At 40.1% G+C, this 27993-nt stretch overlaps 1 protein-coding gene across 2 annotated transcripts in view; it reads right to left on the bottom strand.

The window, feature by feature from the left end:
- Window positions 1–18582, bottom strand: part of ATAD2 (ATPase family AAA domain containing 2) — a 71276-nt gene extending 52694 nt beyond the window's left edge. Inside the window, exons 1-3 of one of the 2 annotated variants that reach the window (XM_073893170.1) lie at window positions 18051–18582; window positions 5958–6106; window positions 680–729 (exon numbers count right to left, since the gene is read on the bottom strand). In XM_073893170.1, the coding sequence (XP_073749271.1) occupies window positions 680–729; window positions 5958–6106; window positions 18051–18218 (367 nt within the window). In that variant the 5' untranslated portion in view covers window positions 18219–18582. The remainder of the gene's footprint in view (window positions 1–679; window positions 730–5957; window positions 6107–18050) is intronic. The other variant, XM_025871071.2, reaches the window with a different exon arrangement.
- Between the last annotated feature and the right edge of the window lie 9411 nt (window positions 18583–27993).

A 27993-nucleotide genomic window follows, 5' to 3' on the forward strand; every position in this document is an offset into this window, starting at 1 on the left:
ATGTCAATTATATCACAAAAAAACGGGGGGGGGCCAAACTGTGGTATATCCATATAATGGAATACTTGGCAAGAAAATGAAACAATGTGGATGATACTGAAAGTAATTATGCTGAGAGAGAGAAAGCCAGACAAAAAGAATGCAACTGCATAATTTCATTTACATAAAACTCTAGAAAATGAAAACTACAGGGGCGCCTGGGTGGCTCAGTTGGTTAAGCGACTGCCTTCGGCTCAGGTCATGATCCTGGAGTCCCGGGATCGAGTCCCACATCAGGCTCCCTGCTCAGCAGGGAGTCTGCTTCTCCCTCTGACCCTCCCCCATCTCGTGCTCTCTATCTCTCATTCTCTCTCTCTCACATAAATAAATAAAACCTTTAAAAAAAAATGAAAACTACATTATAGTGATAGAAAGCAGGCTGGTGATTGCTCAGGAATCTTGGTGCGTGGAAGGGGCCTGGAGAGGAGTAGGGGGAGTGGTTATAAAGAGGTCTGAGCGAGGTTTTGGCAGTGATAGTTATCTTCACTATCTTATTGCAGCAGTGGCTTCGCGGCATACACTATGACAAACCAAACTGTACACTTTAAATATGTACAATTTATTGTATATACCTCGATACATCTGTACACAAAATGTGAATTACATGTTTTCAATCTGAAATGCCTTTAACATTACTTACCTTCTTTGCACTCTTCTTTTTTCTTATCAGCCTGCTGTCTGGCCAACTGCCTATATGAAAAAATATATTATTCAAAATAATTGACATACTTTTAAATCCTGTGTTTCATAATACTACAAAGTAGGGTAAAAAGGTATATCAGCTTAGAGAGTAAATACTCAAAGATACCTAAAGGCCTAAAAAACACTGAAAAATAAAAAGCTTTAGAATATAGTATCTATGCTTCTGTCAGTTATGGCTAACCAAAGTCTGAGAACCCTGTTGTGAAATGCAATGATATACGTATTAACTCTTAGAATTAATCAAATCAAAGTATCTTACTTAAAACAAGAAATTATATCCTTAGCCTATTTAGATATAACTGAACTGTAATTATTGAGCATAAACAAGACAATGTGTTTTATACCACAGGGATATAGTGATCCCACATCCTTGAGATATTTATTAACTATAAACAGAACTAATGTCCCTTAGCAATATGTTAATTTCCTTCTAAAAACATTTGCTGGCTACAATCTCTATATGACATGCATTATCATTCACATGCAGAAACAGTCCCATTTGTGAATCAGATATTTCACTTAAAAACTGGCAGGCAGTACTGAAACTGGAAAGAATACTTTCCAAGGTTTTAAAAAAACAAGTAGCTTCCCCCCATCTTTTTTCAAAAGCCACTGAGCAAACAAAACAGTATGTCTCATTAACTTATTTTTAGGGACTCAATTTTCCATACTTGGATAGCTACATCTATTAATCAACCTATGTGTCAAGCTATTTCCGAGTGCGCTGGTTATACACATGGGATTTCAAATGTGACACTTTAAAATAAAATGGAACCATCTTATCCAGAAGAGTCAAATCATGTATTCTCACAACAATGTAAGTCATCATTAATTCATTATCTCTTTTGTTAAGAACCAGAACAAAATAAAAACATTTGAGCAATCTGTCCCCAGGTCAAGGCCTAGTTTGTTCATAGGCTTACAGACTTTCTCATAAAGGATCCCCTCCCCCCAATACCATGTAGATCTACACTTCTATAAACAAGGCCCCTATTAAATGCTAGGGACATAATGATTAAAGCAATGTTTGTTCTTTTTCTTTCTCTCTCTCTCTCTGCCCTTCCTTCTATCCTTCTTTCCTTTTCTCTCTTTCTTTCCTTCTTGCCTGTAGGGGAATGGGAGCACCTTTCCTCTCACAGAGGCTGATAAACTTTTCCTTAAACAGGTGGGTAGTAAACACTTAGGCTTGTGAGTCATACAGTCTCTGGTCACACAACAGCTTTACCACTGAAGCAGGAAAACAGCCCTAAGTACAACAACGGGTATGGCTGTGCTCCAGGGCAACTATTTACAAAAACAGGTGCCTGCACTTTTGTCAACCTCTGCAAATCTGATAAAAGCTATGGATCTTTTCTACCTAGAAAACTGCATACACACATACAAGTTTATACATTATTTCAGAGGTTTCATGAGCTCCCTGAAAACTATGATTACTGGACCCTAGTTAGGAACTCCAGAACCAAAGAAATATAGATCCTGCCCTCAGGTACAGTTACTCAAATCTTTCTGTATTATTCTAACAGTTTGGTCTTTTGGTCTTTGAGCCTCAGATAGAAAACAAAATGGATGGAGGGACACAGAAAAGAAGTAAGTAGAGATTACTATAGTCAGGCAAACTAGCAACAGCAAAAAGGGTCACCCTGATAAGTAGCAGGAAACTACATTAAGCAAAATTCAACAATACTGAGGGCTAGTTTATCTAAGTCTTATACAAACAGATCCTAATCTTATCACTATGTAAAATAAGTCTTTGTAATAATGATCGGAATACACAGATTATTTTTTAAGTTAGAAGTTCTTCTCCACAGAAGACATATAAATGGCCAATATTAGCACACGAAAAGGTATTCTATGCTACTAACCATCAAGGAAATGTAAATCAGAACCACAAGAGATACTCTTAAACCCATTAAATGGCTAAAACCAAAAAGACTATGACAAGTGTTGATGAGGATGTGGAGAAATAAGAACCCTCATACACTGCTAATGGGAATGTAAAATGGTACAGCTGCTTTAGCCAACTATTCAGCAGTCCTCAATGTTAAAAGTTACCATTTGACCCAGCAATTCACTCCTAGGTATATACCCCCAAACAATCAAAACCCTATGTCCACACAAAATTTGAACTCCAATGTTCACAATATCATTCAAAATAGCCACAAAGTAGAAACAATCCAAATGTCCATCAACTAATGAGTGGATAAACAAAACATGATATATTTATGCAATGCAATCCTATTCAGCAAAAAAAGAATGAAGCGCTGATAGGTACTACAATAAAATGAACCTTCAAAACATCATACCGAGTGAAAGAAGCCAGATACAAAAGGCCATAAATATGATTCCATTTATATATAATGTCCAGGATAGCCAAATCCATAGACACAGAAAGTGGATTAGTGGTTTCCAAGGGGCCAGTGGGGAGGGAGGAGGTGGGAGATAATATAACAGGGTTTCTTTCTGGGGTGATGAAAATGTTCTGAAATTGGATAGTAGTGATGGTAGCACAATACTGTGACTATTCTAAAACTACTGAATTATGTATTTTAAAATTGTGAATCTTATGGTATGTGAATTATATCTCCATAAAGTTATTTAAAAACAACTGGGTGAATCAGTTGGTTAAGTATCTATTGATTTCAGCTCAGGTCATGATCTCAGGGTTGTGAGATCAAACCCCGTGTCAGGCTCCTCACTCGGGGTGGAGTCTGCTTAAGAACCTCTTTCTCCCTCTCCGTCTAATAAAAATAAAAATTAAAAAAATTTTTTTAAGATTTTATTTATCTGACAGAGAAAGACACAGCGAGAGAGGGAGCACAAGCAGGGGGAGTGGGAGAGGGAGAAGCAGGCTTCCCGTGGAGCAGGGAGCCTGACATGGGGCTCGATCCCAGGACCCTGGGACCATGACCTGAGCCGAAGGCAGACGCTCAACGAATGAGCCACCCAGGCGCCCCTAAAAAAAATTTTTAAAAGACAGCAATTCAATATATTTTAAAAGGAATCAAATTTAAAAATACCATGTCACTCATCTTTAATTCTAGATTGAAAAAGCACTTATTTTAACACTCCTCTAATAGCTTTTGAGCATAAAGGCCAACACAATGTTTCATAAACTTAAGGTACATATACTTTTAAAGGTAAAGACTTGAAGGACTTCCAACATTAAATTTTTAACAGTTCTTTTTTAAAAAATGATTTATTTATTTGAGAGAGGTAGCACATGTGAGAGTGAAAAGGGCGAAGAGCCGAGGGAGAGAATCCTTAAGGAGACTACCTGCTGAGTGCAGAGCCCAACATGGGTGCTTAGATGCCAGGACCCCAGATCATGACCTGAGCCGAAATCAAGAGTCTGATGCTTAACTGAATGAGCCACCCAGGCACTGCTCCCAAACATTAAATTTTTTATGACTATGTACAAGCCAAACTAGAGAGAAATTCATTTAGGTTTTATACAAATAAAATAAAACCAACAAAACCACTAACAAAATATTAACATATGAGGTTTTGCCGAAATAAAATAGCCATTTGCTGTATGTATGTGGTTTCTCTTCAGTTTGGTATATTGTACATCATGTTTGTTGTGTATCATGACTTAATTCATCCACTTCTCTGTATTTCAAGTGCTCCGTTTGGAGCACTTCATTTGAACAGCATGTCATGACATCACATCCAGGGCTTCCTCTTCAAAGCATCATTTATGTATCAAGGTCAGACTCAGTTTTTATCTCATGAACCTGAGCTAACTCAAGCAGTACTAGCTGGTACCAACTTAGTTGTAAACACCAATGTAGGGCCTGAAATTTTATGACTGTTCTCTAGAAGGTAGCAATTTAGATGATCCAGAATGTTTACTTTTTCTTCAGATCATGTAATAAAGTTTAAAATTCTCACAGAGAATCCATAGGCCACTTTCCCAACCCCAAGAAGACTTCAATCAAAGTTTCAGAAATATTGGGGTGGCTTAAATTATATTTCATCAATTCTGTAAGTTGTACATTTCCCTCCATCTTAACATCTCTGAAATTGGGATGTGTTTTAAATATTTGGAATGTCTTAGTTTAACTTTGAGTGTTTTCTTTTGACTGTCTCATAAAACAATGAGTGTTTCAATTGCTGCTATCTTGGATCCCATGAAATACAGTAGTAAACACACCGTAAATAATGGATGAAATGATGCAAATTTTAAAATATATAATGAAAGACTATTTAAATAACAAAAAACAAACTTAAAAGGGCATGATGTCATTTATCTGGAAAACCTGCTACACAAAATAATCAAAAGTCTACTTAAGAACAGGAGGGCCCTAGGGGTTTTTGGCTGGCTTGGACAATGGAGCGTGTGACTCTCGATCTCGGGGTCATGAGTTTGAGCCCCACATTGGGTGTAGAGATTACTTAAATAAGTCTTTAAAAAAAAAAAAAAGAGTAGGAGCGTTCTAGTCTTGTAAGTTACTATGAGAAATTTCTTTATGAGAAGAATTAATGTATAGAGCAATGATTTCATTAAAGAAATTTTATTTTAATTGGCACCCCCTGCATTTGTCAGGCCCACCAAAGTGGGAGGAAAAGTCAAGGTTTTTTGCTAATTAGATATAAATCTGCCCCAAACCAAACAAATCCAAGTTCCCTGAATTACCTAACTACCTAATTCACTAAAAATAATTCCTGGAGTATTAAAGTGGAATTCTCAGGGTTCTTGAGAAATGAAATTTAAATATGTATAAATCATCTAGTTCCCTTAGACAAGTAAAAAAAAATCATGTTCCATTTCCTATGTGAAGACTGCTTTTACAAGTGCACCAACACACAAATTAATAACTCAGAATTGATGAAATACTTGATAATGAGAATACTCGAAAATGATGAGAAAAATAACTACTATTTTGAATAAAGGCTTTGTATTAAGTATGAAGCAGAACAACATATCACAAGCAAGTTAAAATCACAAAGTCACACACTCAAGTAGTTACCAAGCAACTCTGTCAGCTGCACTCACACATACCACAAATACTGTCTTTGAACAAGAAAATAAAAACAAACTGGGTACATATTAAAATTTTAATTCAGTAATATTCATTTGTGGCAATTTCATTTCAAGTTACATTTTGCAACCCTGGAATCTTTGATGATTGGGCAAGAATACACTTAAAAATTAAATGCAAATCCTAAATTACTTTAAAACTATTTTAAATTAGCATTCAACCATCTTGTTTTACCTTGTAAAATGCCTTCCATTAGCATGTTTCTCTGTTATTTCCATATTCTTATCAAAACTAGAATCTGAAGAATTCTGTGCATTTTTTCTCAAAGACCTTAAAGCACGTGTCCGGTGGTAGGTTTCAACTTCTTTAACTGAAGACCCATCCTTTAAGAAAAATGAGAAAGTGATCTAAGTTTTTCTTCAGTTAGAATTCCCAAGTTAAACTCCTCCTGAGAGTTTTCTTTGATTACAAGTTTGTAACAACTGCTTTTTGGGCAGCATCATTTTGTATCTCCCGAGAAACTACAACAGTATTTAAACTAAATAATCATTTTATGATAAAGACATTATCAGCAATGTCTATGAAATGGCTAATATAAGATTTATTGATGTTTTATAGCTCTATTTCATAGCAAGCGGTCTAGTAAAGTTTTCCACCAATGACAAAAACTTGTAATAGTTCATAACACTAAATACTCCTTTATTTTAAGGCTACAGAAATTAGAAAGATACACAAACCATTGCCTGCCGTGCAACCACTGGCAGCAACTTTAAAATAACTGAACCATCAGAATTTTAATTTGGGCTTGGATGATAAAAAGGAGTTACTACCACCTTTCATAGTTTCACCCAGACGATGCAACACTTGAATTCAAAGGTTGTTTATGTATGTTAATCTGTAAAAACCACAATGCTCTATGTGACTTTATTATTGTTCAATAGACTAGAGTTTCTCTTAGTGGCTTCTTTATGAGCTACAGAGGTTCTGTCATAAAGTATCTAAAAGCTCATACACATCTCTCTGAAATCATATAAAGGCTACTTTCACATAAAAAGAGAAGGTAAAAGTACCTAATAACTCTCTAATTACATGCCATACTACTCTGAAAATTGATAATTTTTGAAAAACAGGGAGTATTTTTAAAAACGTGCAACATTAGTATACCCTCCCCTTAACTTAGTCTGGCTTTACACATTCATCTCATTTTGTGTTATCAGGACATTTTGTCATTTAATTTTGCTTTGAGCAGAATATTTCACTGGTTCACAAGTAAAATAAGGATATTTAATCCACAAGGATTTGTGTTAAGAATTAGACAGGTATTTCATAAAATATTAGTGATATGTATGGTTTGTAAATCACTTTTATCAGTGCACCTATATGTAAGGATATTTGAAAAAGGAGTATCTACACTTTTAGGTAGATGTATTATTTTGAAAATGAACACCTACATCTTAGATAGGCGTAGTATAACAAGACTTTCCAAGAAAAATTTTATGGGAATCTATTTCCAGATTCTTAACTTCCCTATGTACTTTTTCTTAAAACTGATCTGCCTGAGAAGGCATCCTCGTTCATTTACCTTTCTCTTATTTTACAAAAGAAAGTCACCTCTCTCACTCATTCTGAATCTTACTACTGTGGACTGACTCGAGGCTTTAAAAACCTTCCTAAAGCCAAACAAAGAAAAACACTAGTGTTAGGTGTTAAGAAACTGAATGACAAAGCTAGGCAACAAATTCTTTCCTTTGTGAGGTGGCTTCTAATTCTCTTTCAACAAAATTGAAAGGAGACCTAATCAAGCTAAGAGACCATGAAAAATAATTTTGGCAAGTGTTTTTTGGCATATAAGCCAGAAAACCTGAGTGGCACTGCTAAACTCCTTTCATTACTGTCTACTTATTTATATGAACAATGTTTCTCCGTGCTTACATTTATAAAACAATGGAACTGACGCCAAACACTGTCTTCAGCAATAAGATTCTTCCACAGAACTAATTGGGTGGGGGTGGGGGATTTCAATCACATGAAATCCCAATGAAATCTTACTTTCTGTTTCAGCATTTTTAATCAAAATAAGTATGCTTTTGTTGTTTGCATCAATTGAATATTGTTATATTTTCTTAGAGCCTTGTGATCACAGAAAATTAAAAAAATTCAAATTTTGTTTTACAAGTATGAAAGGATACTTACTAAATTACTTTTAAGTATAAAAATATATCAAGATAAAATGCTGAGGCTTACGTGAATTTGAAATACAAAGTAAAAGAGGAAAAAAAGAATCAAGATAAAATTTCTGATTGCTAAAGGAGCATGTTTATGTATTATGTTTTTAATGTGCCAAGACAGGTATCAAATAACTATGGTTTTTAAATTCCAGGGGATAAAAAGACTGATGCAATAGTTTTATTTTTTAATGTCAACACTAAAGGATGACTGAAATGACCTCTTTTCTAACTATTTAAACCAATGGGGATGGGGTAAACCTTAGATAGCAAAATCGTTTTAAGGAAAACCTTAAAAATGTACCAGAGAATGCAGAGCTAAAAATTTAGACACTCTTAGAAGAAAACAAAGGGGAAAACTTTCTTTTTTCTTTTTTTTTGGTAAAGATTTTATTTATTTATTTGAGAGAGAGAATGAGAGAGAGAGAGAGAGAGCATGAGAGGGGGGAGGGTCAGAGGGAGAAGCAGACTCCCCGCTGAGCGGGGAGCCCGATGCGAGACTTGATCCCTGGACTCCAGGATCATGACCTGAGCCAAAGGCAGTCGCTTAGCCAACTGAGCCACCCAGGCGCCCCAAAGGGGAAAACTTTCATTACACTGGATTTGGCAAAGATTTCTTAGATATGATACTAAAAGCACAGATAATGAAAGAAAAAATAGATAACCTGGAGTTTATCAAAATTATAAACTTTTGTGCCAGGACACTATTCAGAGTGAAATGGAAACCCATGGAATAGAAGAAGATATTTACAAATCATATATCTGACAAAGGACTGATATCCATAATATATAAAGAACTCCTATATTTTAACAACAAAAAATGGGCAGAAAACTTGAATAGACACTTCTTCAAAGAATATACACAAATGGCCAATAAACACACGAAAAGATGCCCAACATAACTAGTCATAGAGAAATACAAAATCAAACCCACAAATGAGATGTCACTTCACATTGTTAGGATGGTTATTATAAAAAAGAGAAAATAAGTGTTGGCAAGGATGTGGAGAAATTGGAATCCTTGTAGATTGCTGGTGGGAATGCAAAATGGTACAGCCACTATGGAAAATGATATGGCAATTCCTCAAAAAATTAAACAGAATTACCGTATGATCCAGCAATCCTACTTTTGGATATATACTCAAAAGAAATGAAAGCGGACATTTGTATACTCCTATTCATAGCAGCATTATTTACAATGTCCAAAGGTAGATGCAATCCAAATATTCATCGATAGATGAATGGATTAAAAAACTGTGGTACTTACAGTAGAATATTATCCAGCCTTAAAAGGAAATAAATTTTAACATGCTAATACAACAAATATGAAACAGAAGACATTATGCTAAGTGAAATAAGCCAGTTATAAAAGGACAAATATTGTATGTTTCCTCTTATATGAGGGCCCAGGGTAGTCAAATTCATAAAGACAGAAAGAAAGGTAGTTGTTAGGTGCTAGAAGGAGGGAAGAATGGGGAGTTATTTAGTGGGTACAGAGTTTCAGTTTTGGAAAATAAAAATTCTGGAGATGGACAGTGATGATGGTTGCAGAACAAAATGAATGTACTTAATGCTACAGAACTGTACACTTAAAAATGGTTAAAATGGTACATTTTATATTATCTACAATTAATTATTACAATAAAAAAAGAAAGTAAATGTCACCATATTCCTGGGGATAATAAAAAAGGTTTGTCTACAAGCCAAAAAAAGGGGGGGGTGCTAACTACCGGGAAAAAAAAATTCCCTGGAAAATCTTGGAAGATTTAATTTTTTTTTTTAATTTTATTTATTTGACAGAGAGACACAGTGAGAGAGGGAACACAAGCAGGGGGAGTGGGAGAGGGAGAAGCAGGCTTCCCGCTGAGCAGGGAGCCCAATGTGGGCTCGATCCCAGGACCCTGGGACCACGACCCGAGCTGAAGGCAGACGCCCAACGACTGAGCCACTCAGGCGCCCCTTGGAAGATTTAATTTTATAAGTGGTATAAGTGAATCTTTGATTTGCATAGTGAGTGGCTTCGTTCATACTCTCTAAATTAGAACTAGGCATAAAGAAAAGCTTTCCTTAACTGTGTGGACAAAAAAACAAAACAGGTTCGTTGGGAATCACCTACACAGAGGTACACACTGGTAAGTTTTAAAATAACAACTTTCAAAAATATTTCTTATAAAAGCAATAAAAAATAAAACCAATACATGCCCATTATAATTGGAAAAAATGAAATGCACAAAGATGAAAATGTCACCCTTAACTCCAGCTACCCATGATAACCACTGTTAAACTTTTGGTACATAAACTATTCTTTTTCTATACAATCATATTCCCATGACTTTTAAATTGGGATATTATTTATGTTTTGTAACTTTTTTCTAATAATACAAAACATTTCCCCCATGCCATCAAATCTTCTAAAAACCTTTTAAAATGAGTGACTAGGGGTGTCTGGGTGGCTCAGTCGGTTAAGTGGCTGACCCTTGGTTTAGGCTCAGGTCATGATCTCAGGGTTGTGGGATCAAGCCCCACCCCCCTTGGGCTCTACACTCAGGAGTCTGCTTGGGATTCTCTCTCTCTCTCCCTCTGCCCCTCCCCCTGCTCACTCACTCTCTCAAAATAAGTAAATGAATCTTTTTTAAAAATAAAATGAGGGGCGCCTGCCCCTCAGTCGTTAAGCGTCTGCCTTCGGCTTTAATAATAAATTAAATTTATTAATTTAATAAATTAAAAAATAAAAATAAAAATAAAATGAATGCCTAGTATTCCAGTTATTACAGGAATCAATTTAATAAATTGCTTAATGTATATTTAAATTATCTGCAACTTTTTTGTTATAATACCTCTAGATGAATTATCCTGTATACATCTGATTTCCTAAGGAAACTAGCACAGTTATTAAAACAGTCACATTTTAATCTTTTTTTTTTAAAGATTTTATTTATTTATTTGACAGACAGAGAGACAGCGAGAGGGTACACAAGCAGGGGGAGTGGGAAAGGGAGAAGCAGGCTTCCTGTCAAGCAGGGAACCTGATGTGGGGCTTGATCCCAGGACCCTGAGACCATGACCTGAGCCGAAGGCAGTCGCTTAACCCACTGAGCCACCCAGGAGCCCCTTAATACAGCTTTTCAAAATAATTCTCAAGAGGTTTAGTTAAATGTCAACTGGTAACAGTAATTATCACTGGATGATAGAGATGAGGACTTCCACTTTCTATTTTTTACATTTTTTCAACGTGCATTACTAGAAAGAATTTTCCTAAGAAGTAAAAAACAAAAGAGAAAACATACTTAATCTGAAAACTAAACCTGGAGATGTAGTGTCCTCATTTATTCTTTTGCTAAAATCTACTTAAATATTGAGAGCACTGACAGTTCCTCAAAAGTGGAGTTTTAAAAGAGGAAAAAATATATTGTGTTAAATTTTTAGGTCTCTTATAATCTTTCAAAATCAGTACGTTAGTAGACAAGAAGCAACTAGACTAACAAAAGCTTTTCCCCAAAGTAGACACAATTATATAATAGAAATATACTAATACATTGTTTTCCTACAAAAGACCAAGGTTATCGAAGTTTAAATTCATAACAAAAAATATGTATGTGGGTTAGCTGGTTGAATCAATTCAAGTATCAATACAACAAATGAGGTGTAAACAGGATATTTTAAATCAGAGTTACATAGGCATCCAGATATAGGGCTCCTCGAAAACTTGATCAGAATATTCTAACCCAGTATAAGCTGTGGTATCTCTCCTTAGCTTCATCTTTAAACATAGGTGTGGTCAAGTCTTCACCATGGATCTACTCCACAAGCTTCAGCAATTTGATTTGTACCTCTACACCTCTTACAATAGCCCCAAAACTATCTCCCAAAAGTGAAACCCAATGGCCTCTGCTCTACCTCATTGATTTCTATGCAGCTGATCACTCCCTTCTTTAAATGCTTTGATCCTTTGGTTCACATGATACTTTGATACTTTTTTTTTTTTTTTTTTGGTTTGGGCATTTTATTCAGAAGTAGTGTTTTAAAACAACTTCTCAAACTTATTTAACTCATGTGGATAACATAGTAGAGTTTTGTATAAAAAGGAGAAAGCCATCATGTAATACTTACTAAGGCTTGCACATAGCTCAGTGTTGACGCAAGCATACTGGGCATAGTGATGTGAGATATGCATTTTCCTTTCAAATACTCACATGATACTTTTTAAAAAACATAATTCATCCTTAAAATATAGCCATTACACCAGATCTTTTTCTTTTTGTTTAAAGATTTTATTTATTTGACAGAGAGAGACACAGCGGAACACAAGCAGGGGGAGTGGGGAGCCTGATGCGGAGCTTGATGCCAGGATCCAGGGATCATGACCTGAGCCAAAGGCAGATGCTTAACGCCTGAGCCACCCAGGCACCCCCTACCTCTGATCTTAAATATATTTGTGTTCTGTTATGTCTTCTATTCACCTTCAAGAATTCACCTACCACTTTTATATAGGTGACTCCCAAAGATATATAGTCCTAACCTCTCTGGCATATTCCCAATGGTCTACAGTTCACCTCTTTAGCTGGAAACAACACTGCCTTCCCTCTCTTGTATCTAAACAACTCTCAGACCCCTTGCAGTATTATTTGGCATTTTTTTCTCTGTTCCTTCTAGAATCACCTTAATTTAGCCTCTAGTTTTCTCTACTTTGGTCTATTGTGATAATAGTGTACCAATTAAGAGCCCAAACTCTTTAACGACAGACTGCCTTGGATTGACTCTTGGCATGTCACTTAGAGCTGTACAATCTTGTCCAAGTTACATAAGGTCTCTGTGCCTTGACTTCCATATCGGCAGTGAGGGTAATAATAATAGTTACTTAAGGGGCGCCTGGGTGGCTCAGTCATTAAGCATCTGCCTTCAGCTCAGGTCATGATCCCAGGGTCCGGGGATCGAGCCCCACATCAGGCTCCCTGCTCAGCGGGAAGCCTGCTTCTCCTTCTCCCACTCCCCCTGCTTGTGTTCCTGCTCTCGCTAACTCTCTCTGTCAAATAAATAAAATCTTAAAAAAAGTAAGTTACTTATTTTTTTATAAAGATTTTTTTTTAAATTTATTTATTTGACAGAGAGAGACACAGTGAGAGAAGGAACACAAACAGGGAGAGTGGCAGAGGGAGAAGCAGGCTTCCTGCCGAGCAAGGAGCCCGATGTGGGGCTCAATCCCAGGACCCTGGGACCATGACCTGAGCCGAAGGCAGACGCTTAATGACTGAGACACCCAAGTGCCCAAAAGTAAGTTACTTAATAAGGCAAATGTATTATGTGTATATCAGGTACCATGCCTGGTACACAGCAAGTGCTATATAATTGGTAGCTATCAATATTATAATCTTTTAACTGGTCTTCCAAGCTCTACATTTGTTGACTATAATCCATCTTAAACACTATTTCGTCAGATCCCTGTTCTAAAAGTTGCAACTTCTAAGCATAAAATCAAAGGCTGGTCTTTAACACAAAGTGACAAAAATGGACTACCTATTATTACATCAAAACAAGTACACACTTGAATTCAGAGCAGCCATGTCACTCAACTTTAGGATGCAACAGTCACAGCAATATGTCAAAATATCCCTATTTATGCTTTGTGATAATTTATTAAGTTGGACACTTTTCATTTTTCTGTGTTGTGTTACGCACCAAGTTTTTTTTTTTTAAAGACTTTATTTATTTATTCATGAAAGACAGAAGAGAGAGAGAGGCAGAGGGAGAAGCAGGCTCCCAAGGAGCAGGGAGCCCGACGTGGAACTCGATCCCAGGACTCTGGGATCATGACCCGAGCCGAAGGCAGACGTTTAACCATCTGAGCCACCCAGGCGCCCTACACACCAAGTTTTAAAGAATCTCCCATATGTTGTACATTTCAGTGTCATTTACAGCACTTTTCAAACTTTTAAAATAGACAACTTAAAAAAGTACCTTCTACATACCACAGCATAATTTATTTTACCTAACATATAGAAAAATAAAAATGTATGTAAACACAACGTAAAAGTAATGTACACTCATCATTCCACTACTGTCCATGAGATACTATCCCCTACTATTAGCATGAAAACAACCCTAAATTTAATGAATCAAAGAACCTCAGATCCGCGAAAGCACAGAAATCGACAATGGCTAGTCTGACTCTCGAAGAAAAAGAACCACAGAAGAGGCATCTGAATGGATGAAAATGCTAGATCTTGTGATCCAATTAAGATGAAAATAAAAGTTTAAGAAAAAAACAAACAGAAAAACAAATTTAAAACAAAACTTCAGGGAACCCATACAAGTTAGGAGGAAAACCCAAAAACAAGCAAATCCTTAAGCCCAGCTGATTGAGAACATATTCAAAATGTAAAGGTAGAAAGAGCTTAATAAATAGGTGACTATAAGTACCCTCAGAAATTGAATATAAGGTCAGCTTCCCAGATGAAATAAAGAAAAATCCAAGTTAACAAATTAATATGAATAAATTTAACCATCTTTAAAGGTAACTTACCCTAAAAAATGATCTGTCAATAAATATATAGCTGAGGAGATAAGAAGACCTAAATACAATCAGGGTGATCAGGAGTTAAGTTTCTGACGTGCATGACTGATGTAAAAAGCAAGCTGTAATTAAATCAAATGTATTGAATGTGAGTCCCCAAATTAGAAAATATTCCAATCACAAAGGTATGTTTCATTTTTGGTACTGGTGGGCTTTGACAGCATGAATACATTACCCCTCAGGGCTATCCGTTTCTTTTGATCCAATCCCATGCCAAGTAACCCTTTGATTATAATTTGGTCTATGGAGAATTTATAGAAGACAGAAGTACTATGTCTCAAAAAGGTATAATCCCTACTGGAAATCCTAGCCTGGCAAAAAAAAAAAATCCCTTTCACCCTGCAAAATCCATCTGAGTGCTAACCGCTCAGCCACCACATACCCCTGATAGGGCAAGAATGGCAAATAGTCTCAGTATATTGACATGTTAGTTCTCTGCTGGACTAAGTTCCTTTAGCGCAAGGATAGTTAACAACGAATATTTATTATGCACCTATTACACTCTAGGCTCTATTCTAGGTCCTAGAAATACAATACCAAACCAAAGGTCAAAATCCAGAAGAGTAGAGAGTTACATTCTGACTTAGGGAGAGCTAAAATATTTAAAAAGTAGAAATTTAATAGAACATGTAAGAAAGTGGTAAGTAATAAGGAAGCACAAAGCAGAGTAAAGAGGCATGTCAATGAGAGCGATCTCTAATTTAAATAAGATGGTTAGGGGAAGCATCACTGAAAAGGTGAGGTTTTAGCAGACTTGAAAGAGAGATTCCTAGGTTCTCCCAGGTAGAACCTGGAGCTCTATCACTTATAAAGGTGAATTTGAGCACGTTATTTAGGTCTCCATGTCTCAGTTCTCTCACCTGCAAAACAAAGATGATCATATCTACCTCTTAAGATTAGGAGGATTAATAATTATTAAATTCTTGGAAAACGTTAAGTACTATGAGTTCTGAGATTCTATAAAAATTAAAAAAATAGGAGCACCTGGGTGGCTCAGTCGTTAAGCGTCTGCCTTCCGCTCAGGTCATGGTCCCAGGGTCCTGGGATCGAGCCCCACATCGGGCTCCCTGCTCGGCGGAGAGCCTGCTTCTCCCTCTCCCACTCCCCCTGCTTGTGTTCCCTCTCTCACTGTCTCTCTCTCTGTCAAATAAATAAGATCTTTAAAAAAAAATTTTAAATGTAAAAGGAAAATAGGAATGAATCATGCAGATATTCAGGGGAAGAGTATTCCCACCAGAGGGGAGAACAAGTACAAAGGCCCTGGTATTCGAGCAGCAGCTAGACCAATTCAGCTGGAAAAGACTAGGTTTTGCAGAGGGGAAAATGGAAGAGGATGTCATCATAAAGAGAAAGGGGCGTAGGGCTACTCCCAAACTTTTCAACTTTTACTCAGATTTTTGAGCAGAGGAGTGATCAACTGTTCCTGACTTCTATAAAGATCACTCTGTAAGCTATACTGAGAACTGACGGTTGTGGAAGGGGATCATTATATAGAAGGGTGGAACACCAGGAGGCCAGTCAAGAATCTGTTTTAACAACCTAAGGATTACGGCTTAGACCAGCATGGCAACGATGGAGGATCTGAGAAGTGGTCAGATTCCAAATATACTTTGAAAGTAGAGCCAACAGGGGCGCCTGGGTGGCTCAGTTGGTTAAGCGGCTGCCTTCCGCTCAGGTCATGATCCCAGCGTCCTGGGATCGAGCCCCATGTCAGGCTCCCTGTTCAGTGGAGAGCCTGCTTCTCCCTCTCCCTCTGCCTGCTGCTCTGCCTACTTGTGCGCTCTCTCTGTCAAATAAAAAAATAAAAAATAAAAAAAAAAAAAAAAAGGTAGAGCCAACAGAATTTGCTAATATGAAATGAGAGAGGAGTCAGGACGACCCTCAGGTTTTTGGCCTGAAGAAATGGAAAGATGGGAGTGGGCATTAAAATTGACTGTGGTCTTAACTGCTGACAATGACTGAGTCCTAACTATATACCAAGTGTTCCAGGTCATCTCCTTACAGGCATGGTCACATTTAATCCTCACTACACATGTGGTATCACCTCTTTTAACAAGTGTAGATTATTGGTAAGCTGAGATTCAAAACTAAGAGTTGTTTTAAGCGCCTATGTCACTTAATCAGTGCTCAATACATCATTACAGTCATAGGATCTAGCGCTGTCCAGAAGATAATATTCAATAAATGTTTATTGAAATAATTAGATTTTCTGAACATAGGCTGTTAGTAAGTCAAGGGACCTGAGTTCAGCGCAGAAGGGTCTGCCCTCCTCAGATCTCAATCACAACGCGTGATCCTGAAAGTCAGGAAATTACTATTTTTTCAATTCAGAATCACAATTGCAGAGATTAAACAGACTTTTTCACTCCCTTCAGTAGAGGAGCAACTAGTACAGGGTGCCTACAAAAGATACAGACAACTAGTTTCATGTAGAGATCACTCCCTTAACTGTTTTGTCCCTCTCTCCCCCTTGGCCTCTCATTCTTACTTCCCACTTCCTAACCCTCTCTCCGGTCCTATTTTTCTCAGCCCCATGCCCACCCTCCTCAAAGAGAACTACTTCCTGCTGCCTTAACTTTTCTAGTGTTGCTCCAACTTCTCCAGCCTTTCGTTAACGCTGTCTCCTCCACCTGTGCCTCTTTCAGCAGCTGCGGTAGGGAGGTGGAGGGCCTCCCCCCACCTCCCGGCCCTGACTGTACAATCAAAAAATCCAATCTGCACTTTCGACCTAGAAAGAGAAGCAGTTCTTTCAAGACTTTACTGCTCCACCCCCTTGGAAACTTCCCCTATAGACATTGTTTGTAACTGCAGCATGATATAAGAGAAAAGGAAAGGTTTTGGAGGCAGAGGATCTAAGTTCCAATTTTAGATCTACCCCTCACTGGCTACTTTGAGTCCATTTTTTCGTCTGTAACAGATATCATAACTATCCATTCTCATGGAGCTGTTAACGAGACTTAAGTGAAGAAGGTGTACATGAAATGTTGGTCTCCATCTCTCCACATTATGCAACCTGGTATTATTCACGGCGCTCTTATTACCGACCCTCTCTGGATCGCAAATGAAGGTCAGGGAACCTGAATTACAATCTTTCTATTCCCGTGGCCCCTAAAACATCTATCGTGCATCCAGTAGGGAGTCAGTAAACGTGGGCTGCTCTCGACAGAGGCGAACCTAGGGCAGGAGCCTGGGAGATGGGTTAGGGAGGTGTGTGAGATGGGGGTGGGGCAGCCCGACAAACCAAGATTCCAGAGGGCTTCGGTTTGCTCTTGCGTGAAATGAGGTAGTAACGAACCGCCTAGCCCTCTTCCAGGCTGCCTGATCTCTTGCCCCGACCCACACCCCTTCGGGCTCCGACCTTAGGAAGCCTTCCATCTTACTTGTCCTCGACAACACTCCTCCCAACCTCCCCCCACCCCCCACCAACTGTCACCCGGACCGCACCGCCCACCCTCAGGCCCCACCCGGCCAACCCGCCGCGGGCAGTCCCGCAGGCCCGGCCCGAGGGGCCCGCCACAGGCCGGTACTCACGCCCGCGGCGGCGACGGTGACGGCGGACTGCTCGGCGGCACGGGCCGAGCGGAGCCGCCTCCGGCCGAGCTGCTCCAGGCTGAGGAACTCGTTGGACAGGTCCAGAGGGTCCGTGGCCGAGGAGGCGGAATGGCTATGCAGCTCCAGGCTGCTGCGGAGAACCACCATCTTCCCTGTCTCCTCGCCCGGCGGCCGCGGCGAGAGACGGGCTCGCGTACGACCGACAGCCGCTCAGGCTCTTCCGCGCTCCGAATTCTGGCGCCACTAGCTCCGCGCCAGCGGCCGCTCCGCGCGCACCCAGAATCCCTCCGCCGCCTGTCCCGCCCACGCCGCGTCCCTTAAACGGCCGGCTCGAAACTTTTCGCCCCTCTGCCGGCCTAAATACTTCGGGTTGAAGTTGAGGAGGACCTGCATCGACAGTGCCCAGGACCTGAGCGGACAGTGGCGGGAGAACGCTGACTTCTTTTTCTTATATAGTTCCGGCTCGCTGAACTCGGCGGAGGGAGACGATGGGTAGCGGGAAGAGGTCCCGTTTGGAATTTTGGCGCGTGGCTGTCGGGGGTTGGGGGGGGGCAGGGGGGGCTCCTGCCTGCTCTGATTGGCTGACGGGGGCCTGGCGGCTCCTCCTAGCCCCGCCCGTCACCTGCCTTCAGCTTCCCGCCACGCAGGATTCAAATGCAAAATGCTGAGTCCTTGACTGGAGCGGGATAAAGCACTTGGCTTTAGGCAGGTTTTCACTTTGATCCTTAAGAGCTTTTCACGGATAGCTTAACCAAAACAATTTACCTATCAAAAGAAAACAGAAGGGGACCTAGAAGTGACCCTGCAGAGTACTACAGTTAAGGGTTCTGTACCCATCGCTGCCGTATCCGTGTATACGATCCTGAGCAAATTACTCACCTTCCCCGGTCTTAATTTCCTCATCTGTAAGTTAACTGTAATAATAGTTATAATCCGAATACCTACGGCTCCAAGATATTATACCTTAGAACCGTGTCTGCGCATAGTAAGAGCTCAATAAGTTTTTGCTACTATTAAAGAATTACAGGAAATGGCTTCTCTAAGATACAGCAGTTACACGACTACGTTGAAATAGATAACATGCTGAATGATCAGAATGTGAGAGGAGTTCTAGTGAAACTGAAATAAGCTTTATTGATTTGGATAACTACTTTTCCTTAATTCGACATTTATTAAATATTTATTGAGCATCTATTATGTGCCAGGCAGTATTCTCAACACTGGGGATACAGCAGTGAATAAGAACAAAAAGTGCCCTTATGGAACTTAAATTCTGGTGGAAGGAAAAAGACAATAAATGAAAGAAATGTTTATTATCATAAATGTTGAAGAGAAATATAAAGTAGGGAAGGGGAGAGGGAAGCCTGCAATTTTAAACAGGATGATTAGGGAAGGTCTCTCAGATAAATGTAAGCAAAGACCTAAAGATGTTAGGTATATTTGGGATAAGAAAGAAGCAAGCAGAAGGAAGGGGAGGACAGGGAGGCTAATGAGACCAAAAAGGAAAGAGCTTCTAGGAGTAGATCCTGCAGGGCTGTAGGCCTCAGCTTTAAGGTTTTGTGCTTTTTAAAAAAATTTAAATTCAATTAATTAACATATAGTGTATTATTAGTTTAAGAGGTAGAGTTTGGTGACTCATTGGTTGCATGTCACACTCAGTGCTCATTACCAAGTGCCCTCCTTAATGCCCATCACCCAGTTACCCCATCACCCTACCCACCTCCCTTCCAGCAACCCTCAGTTTGTTTCCTAGAGTTAAGAGTCTCTGATGGTTTGTCTCCCTCTCTGATTTCCTCTTATTTTATTTTTCTCTCCCTTCCCCTATGATCCTCTGTTTTCTTTCTTAAATTCCACATATGAATGAGATCATATGATAATTGTCTTTCTCTGATTTACTTATTTAGGTTAGCATAATCCCCCCTAGTTCCATCCAGGTCGTTACAAATGGTTAAGATTTCATTCTTTTCTTTTCTTTTTTTTTTTTAAGATTTTATTTATTCATTAGAGAGAGAGAGAGAGAGAGAGACAAAGAGAGCACAAGTTGGGGAGAGGCAGAGCTCGAGGGAGAAGCAGGCTCCCTGCTGAGCAAGGAGCCCGATGCGGGGCTCTATCCCAGGACCCTGGGATCTTGACCTGAGCTGAAGGCAGATGCTTAACTGAGCCATCCAGGCGCCCCAGATTTCAAATGCAAAATGCTGAGTCCTTGACTGGAGCGGGATAAAGCACTTGGCTTAGGCATCTTTTCGATGGCTGAATTATAATATTCCATTATTATACATATATATATGGACATCTGGGCTCTTTCCATATTTTGGCTATTGTGGACATTGCTGCTATAAACATTGGGGTGCAGGTGCCCTTTTGAATCACTATGTTTGTATCCTTTGGTTAAATACCTAGGAATGCAATTGCTGAGTTGTAGGGTAGCTCTATTTTTAACTTTTTCAGGAACCACCACACTGTTTTCCAGAGGGGCTGCACCAGCTTGCATTTCCGCCAACAGTGTAGGAGGCTTCCCCTTTCTCCTTCTCAACATCTGTTGTTTCCTGACTTGTTAATTTCAGCCATTCTGACTACTTTTTATTACAACTGAGGTGAAAAGATATCACAGGGTTTTGAATAGAGGAGTGACTTTTTCTGGGTGACTTCTTCAAAGAATCTCTCTGGCTGCTGCATGGAAAATGCAGTATTTGGGTTTATATATACTAAAAAAAAATCTTGTTTATCTTAACTAAAATTTCAACTGGGTGTCTTTGTATTTTTATTTGCTAAATTTGGCAACCCTAGTTAGGAGGCCACTGCTGTTGTTCAGGCAAGAGATGTTGGTGACATGGGCCAGTGTTAGAGCAGTGGAGGAAATAAATGGTTGAATTCTGGATGTATTTGGAAGAAAGAGCCAAGTGAATCTGCTGATTAATTGGATTTAGGTGTGAGAGCAAGAGAGCATCAAGGATGACTCTATTTTACTTTTTTTTTTTTTTGCTTGAGCTAATGGAAAGGGACGCTGCATTTATTTTTTATTGTTTAATTTTATTAGTCACCATGCAATACATCATTTCTACCCAAAAGGCATATGCATTTGTGATTTTGTTAGATATTACCAGATTGACCTCCACAGAGGTTATAGCAGTCGTTTTAGTTCTTTTAAAATAAGTAAAGACATAGAAATTTTAGAACACCAAGAGACAAGAGACAGCCAAAGGGTTTTCTTTGTTCCTTTATTCTCTCTCCAACAACACTGAGAATAACCACACTGGCTTCATGCCTTTGGTTGGTATGGTGGGTTGAATTGTGTATCCTGAAGGAATATGTCCAAGTCCTAAACTCTGACACCTATAAATATGACCTTATTTGGGAACAGGGTCTTTGCAGGTGTAATTAAAGACTTTGAAATGAGATCATCCTGGATTTATGGTAGACCCTAAACACAATGACTGGTGTCCATATAAGAGAAAGGAGAGGGGTGTTTAACACATAAAGACACACAGAGAAGAAGGGAATGTGAAGATGGAGGCAGAAATTGGAATGATGCATCTCTAAGCCAATGAATGCCAAGGATTGCTGGCAACCTCCAGAAGCTAGGAGAGAGATAACAGAACAGACTCCATCAGAGCCTCTGGAAGGAACCAACCCTGCTGACACCTTGATTTCAGACTTCTGGCCTCCTGAGAATAAATTCCTGGGTTTTCTTTCTTTCTTTTTTATTTTTAAAGTCGCTTAGTTTGTAGTAATTTTTTACAGCAGCCTTAGGAAACTTAATGGGTTGGTGTGGAATTGGTCTTTGGCAGGTATTGCTTTCCTTTTAGTTTTAGCGATTGTAGATAGGAATTACTTGATTTAGGAAAAAAGGAGCAGAGGAAACTGAGGTTCTTTTCCCATAGCCCCAGACTGCTTACAGAGGATCAAGTGTTTTTACCTCAGGTGTGAGAGAAAAGAGGGCTGAGGTAAGAGCTAAGCGTAATTCCATTACCTCATTTGAAATGAGGTTATAGGTGGGTCCCTTTCTGTTCTTTGGTAACAAGTTTAGAAAGTAAACATCAACTTGGACAGGGATTTCTTTCAGGAATGTTGTAATGTGACCTTACTTAAATACAATAGCTAATCTCATTGATTACTGTCAAAAGAAAAAAACCCATTAATCACATGGAGTTGGGGGGGTCATAGTTGCCATTTGCTATTTTTTAACTACTCTGAATTTAAACAGATACCTCTCCTATTTGAGAGATTTTCTTTTTGACTGGGTTTGGGTTAAGCAGGGTCCTACCCCCTTTGATGGAAGTCCTACAGGGACAGACTTTATTTCCCTGTTAACATGCTAACCAGGACTCAGGCACGTGACCACAGCTCAGTCAGTGGACTGCTCCCACCTCAAACATTCATTGCCTCTTGAAGGAGTGACCCAAAGATGCAGGGGCAGAGGTTATTCATGGAGGCAACAGCAGATGGTACAGAGGTAGTGGCATCACTGGTGAAATTCTAGCCAGCTGATTCTTGGAATTTTGGAGAATTAGCTTAGTGTGACCTGGCTGTGCTTCCTCTCCTCCAAGCCCTGCCCAACCTTCCTCCTTCCCCTCCGTCCAGTAAATTTGATTTCCTGTTTAAGTTAGCCAGAGATGGTTTCAGTTGTTTGCAACCAAGAATTCTGCCTGGTATACAGGCTTCAGGTCAGAGGGAAAATTTTACCGATGGTTTCCTAGAATGGACATTGACAAAAAGAATGTTGGGGGGCCATGTGAGACAGATACCCCTCTCAGATCAGGATGGAGGGTTGGGAGAGAGGGTATGTGGGCACAGGAAGTGAACTGGGAAGAGATGCCATAATTTTGTGATGTGGTTTTCAGACTTTCTCTCTTTATCAGCCTCCCCTGAATATACTTCAATTTCTCAGTTTTCCCATGTAAGGTATGGTACACAGCCCTGAGTCTAATACCACAGATACGGGCTCTCCCACACAGAGGGCCCACCCCATTCTAAGTAAGATGAGTAATAACATTATTACATTCCAACCCAGCCCAGCTTCTCACCTCTAATGGCAAGGGGCCCCCCCGCCCCAGCTCCCATTGTATATTGCTATCTTAGCACTTTATATTGAAATTATCCCTTTAGGGGCACCTGGGGAGCTCAGTCTGTTGAGCATCTGACTCTTGATTTCAGCTCCGGTCATGATCTCAGGGTCCTGGCATTGAGCCCCACATCAGGCTCCATGCTCCCTTTGCCCTCCCCCCGCCATGCTCTTTCTCTCTCTCTCTCAAATAAATAAATGAATTAATAAATAAATCTTTTAAAAAAATAAGTTATCCTTTTAACACAGGAAAGTAATAATCAGATAAATGCAAATTAATAATGGGAATGCTAGAGTGGGTTTTATTTTTGCCTTTTTTTATTTTTTAATAATAACAATGTGATAATGAGGTATAGGCCCATTTCTTTTTTTTTTTTTTAAGATTTTATTTATTTATTTGACAGAGAGAGAGACAGCGAGAGAGGGAACACAAGCAGGGGGAGTGGGAGAGGGAGAAGCGGGCTTCCCATGGAGCAGGGAGCCTGATACAGGGCTTGATCCCAGGACCCGGGGATCATGACCCGAGCCGAAGGCAGACGCTTAACAACTGAGCCACCCAGGCACACCTAGGCCCATTTCTTAAAAGCAATATAGCAACAAGTACCAAGAGACCTGGAAAATATTTAAAACAATTGGCTCAGGAATTCCACTTCTAGGACTCTACCCTAACATAATAATCAGCAGCATGGACCAAGATTTACATACAAAAATGTTAATTGCAGCTTTATTTATAATAGGAGAATCTGAAAACTAAATATACAAAAGTAGGGGAAAAGTTAAGTGAACCATAGTCTGTCCATGCAGCTCTTTGTATTAGTGTTGATAAATCTGATTTTTAAAGAATTTTTTTATTTAAAAAAATTTGTTATTAGAAAGTAATACAGTTGACCCTTGAATAACATGGAGCTTAGGGACGCTAATACCCATGCTGTCAAAAACCTGCATATAATTTTTGACTCCCCCAAAATATAACTACTAATAGCCTAGTATTGACCACATGTCTTACTGATAACATTAACAGTCAATTAACACTTATTCTGTATGTTGTATTATATACCATATACCATATTCTTACATTAAAATAAGCTAGAGAAAAGAAAATGTTAAGAAAACCAGAAAAGAAAATGCATTTACAGTACTGTACTGTAAAAAAAATCTGTGTGAGTGGACCCACGCAGTTCAAACCTGTGCTGTTCAAGGGTCAACTGTAAGTGTAAAAAAGGCAGTACAGAAACATAAAAAATAAACGTACAAGTTGCTCTGTGTGATTGCTATGAGGAAAAGGGAGTTTTCTCTTTCCACTGGGGTTGCCAAGCCTGGAAAATATGAATATGGGGCTGCCAATGGCCATCCTCCCCACAGCAGGAAGTGAAGTCATCTCTGGATGAAGCCAAGCACTGAGAAGCAGTCTGAGAGCTGGGGAGAAAGAAGGCCTGGGGAAGTGGGTTCTGCTTCTGGTCCCTTGAGATCCCGGTTTCTGCAGCTCATCTTTTGATTCTGAGAGCCACTTCAGCGTCCTTCCCATTAAACGAGCTAATAAACTGCCTTTCTGCCTTGACTTTTAACTGAATGAGTCATGACTAATACCAGGCCAGCTGCTTTGTTGGAATCAAATTATAGTGCTTGTGCTATAATTCTATTCTAATGATCAATTAATTCTTCCAACAACATGAAATGAGGTCCATGCGGCATGAAATGGGTTCGGTAAACCACTAAAGGCCCCTAAATAATCACCTTTCTTCATGGCCACAAATCATCCTGGGAATAGGCATCAAGTTCACAGAGTATAGTGTCTGGAATACATATTTTTCCTTTTTATGAAACTCAAGACAGCAAGTATTCATATTTAGTCTTAAGTCATCTCCTCCAACATATTTTCTTGAAGATCCATAATCTTATATTATGGGTATATGATATAACTCATCTGGGTCTGAAGATTTTTAACCCGTTTTAAGGCAAACTGGTGCTTTCTACCACTGCACTTATCTTGGCTTTAATTTCCTGTCACTGCTGTTTCCCTTATTCTCTACAGCCTGAGGATCATTTTCTTTGACAGAGAAAAAAAAAACACAATCAAAATAGACATTGGGTATTTGTTTCTTTCACTTATATAGTCCTTTACCACATATCATATGGTCCCAAGCGATGGGATTATCTTTCTTTTTTCTTCTAGCTCTTAACACTGAGCATTGGGCACCTGGGTGGCTCAGTTGGTTGGGCGACTGCCTTCGGCTCGGGTCATGATCCTAGAGTCCTGGGATCGAGTCCCGCATCGGGCTCCCTGCTCAGTGGGGAGTCTGCTTCTCCCTCTGACCCTCTTCCCTCTCGTGCTCTCTCTCTCTCTAATAAATAAATAAAATCTTTAAAAAGAAAAACAAAAAAAACCACTGAGCATTAAAAATACCTCCTCCCCCAATTAAAAAAAAAAAAACCCTTTTGTGGTTAAACCTCAGTGTATTATGCGCTGCCTACTTCTTGATCTCCCCTTTCACATCTGTGGTCCTCTTTTATACTTTCTTTGTTCTGTGTCCTTTCTGTAAACCCCAATCCTTTAAAATCCTGATTTCACTGGGTTTGGGGTTCGTTGAGTGCACTCTTATTTCTTCCTCAACCAGATCTTTGGAGTTTATAGGTCAGAATCTGTTTCTAAGCATTAGAACCTTATTCCTCTGAAACCATATCCCTTTTTGTAGTCTCTACTATGAAATCACATGAATGTAAAAAATACAATCTATTTTTTTTTTGTTAAAAAAATTCCTACTTACGAGAAAGTCTGAAGCATAAAGAAGCATAAAGAAAGTACGTAATGGCAGAACTGCTGGCTCTCCTCTACCCCTGTCTCTGTCGTTTGCCCAGCAACTTCAGACCACCTCTAGACTGGGTAAACCAGTGAACTTCTCTGTGATTGGGTAGGCAACTCATGCCTTCTCCAAACAGGTGCAAACTCCTTTCAGATTTGTCCTTGAGTACTTGTCCTCAGCCCTAGGTATATCTTTTGGTTACACTTTTATCAGTTAATTCTGGACATTCAACTTCCCTTAAGCAAGGTAGAGAAGGGGGCAGAGGGGAACAATCATCAACCAGTGGCATGGGAATGCCTTAGGAGTCTGGGAGCCAGCTGGAGTAGAAGGCTCTCAGAATGCCAAGGGGAGAATGGTGGGTTTGGGGGAGGAAGGGAAGGCTTGGTGAGGGAATGACTGCTCAGTGTGTGACCCTGCTGGCCCCAGGTAACTGCCTGCCATTGAAGGGCTTGCCAAAGTATGGGCAGGTGGCTGCCTGCTGGCCTCACAGGACTCTGGTTTCTGGGTTAAGAGGGCTGCAGGAAGGTTACTGCCAAACTAAAGCTGTGAAGTCACAGAGGAATTGGGTTTGAGCCTGTGGCTGGAGCAGACCCCACTGGATGTTCTCAGGACCACACTCCCAACTCTTGTACCGCCCCAGAAACTGCAGGAAGCTTCTTCTTCCAGCACACCTTACTGAGAAGGCTTAACTTGGTGCCCACTTTGAAGGAGAAATGTTTAAAGGAATTCTGTTATTTATCATAGAGCCTATATTGAAGTGTGTCAGAGCCGAGAGGCAATACATTGATAACTGACACAAGCACTTATGTTTGAAGTCTTTAGCATTTCCGTAGGGGCTTTCGAACTCCTGACTGCAGATGGCCTATAAACCAACTAAGAATTTCAGTTTTTATAATGGGAAGTACGATATCAGTTATATATGTTCATTACAAATATAAGACAATTCAGAAGGCTAATAAGTATAAAGTGAAAGTCCTTCATACCATTCATTCGAGATAAACAGTTTTAATAATTTGGTTACTTCCAGACTGCTGGCAAATGTATGATTAACATAAAACAGATGCCATGGGGACTCTTTTTAAACTTTTTTTAAAACTTACTCTCTCAAGGGCGCCTGGGTGGGCTCAGATGGTTAAGCGTCTGCCTTCCGCTAGGGTCAGGATCCCAGGATCCTGGGATCGAGTCCCGCATCGGGCTTCCTGCTCAGCGGGGAGGCTGCTTCTCCCTCTGCCGCTCTCTGTCTCTTATGAATAAATAAATAAAATATTAAAAAAAAACTTACTCTATCAAGGAATCACTGTATCTTTTTGAGTCAACACACACAATTCTATTAAAGACATGTTACAACATGGTGAGATTTGGGGTCGCTATCCCTCTCTAAAACCGTCCGATGCGGACGTATTTGGAATTAACTCCCCCTTTCCCCTGGTTCTAGGGGCCTCTAGCATAAAACTGCTAAAGCTTCTTTTTTCACACACATGATCCTCTCATTTCACTTTGCTCAAGTCGAGTCTTCCGCGTCCCGTCTGGCTCCTCCACAGCCTTGTGGAGGCTTTGAAGAGGGTCTCAGACGCGTCCGGGAGACTCCCGAAGCGCCGTTCAGGGTCGGGCGGTTTACCAATTCCACGCCCTCCCCCGACTCCTTCAAGCCACCTGCGGGTGACCTCGGTCCTCCCCACCCCAACCCCATCCTCGCTGTCACCGCCGCCCAGAGCATGCCCGGCCCCGCCCCAGCAGACTCGAGCTCGGCCAGCGCCGCCCCGCCATGGCTCCACCCACGTGCCTGGGTCCCGCGTACCCGGAATTACGCAAGCCTCCTCGTCCAAGGCTCCGCCCGCTGGAAGCCCACGACGCTCACCGCCCCCCCCCTACCCCGCAACCCATCCGCCCACTTCGCCCTGGCTCCGGAACCTGCCCCGCGCATCCCGCCTGGGCTCCGCCCACCGGAATCTGCAAAACCCGCGCAGCCCGGGCTCCATCCATCCGGAACTTGCACCGCCTTCCTGGGCCCCGCGCGCCCGGAACCTGCGTCGCTCGCTCCGCCCAGACTCCGCCTACC

The sequence above is a fragment of the Callorhinus ursinus genome, unplaced genomic scaffold, assembly GCF_003265705.2.
Source record: "Callorhinus ursinus isolate GAN/ISIS: 27379988/994484 unplaced genomic scaffold, GSC_fseal_2.0 scaffold5, whole genome shotgun sequence".
Classification (NCBI taxonomy): Eukaryota; Metazoa; Chordata; class Mammalia; order Carnivora; family Otariidae; genus Callorhinus; species Callorhinus ursinus.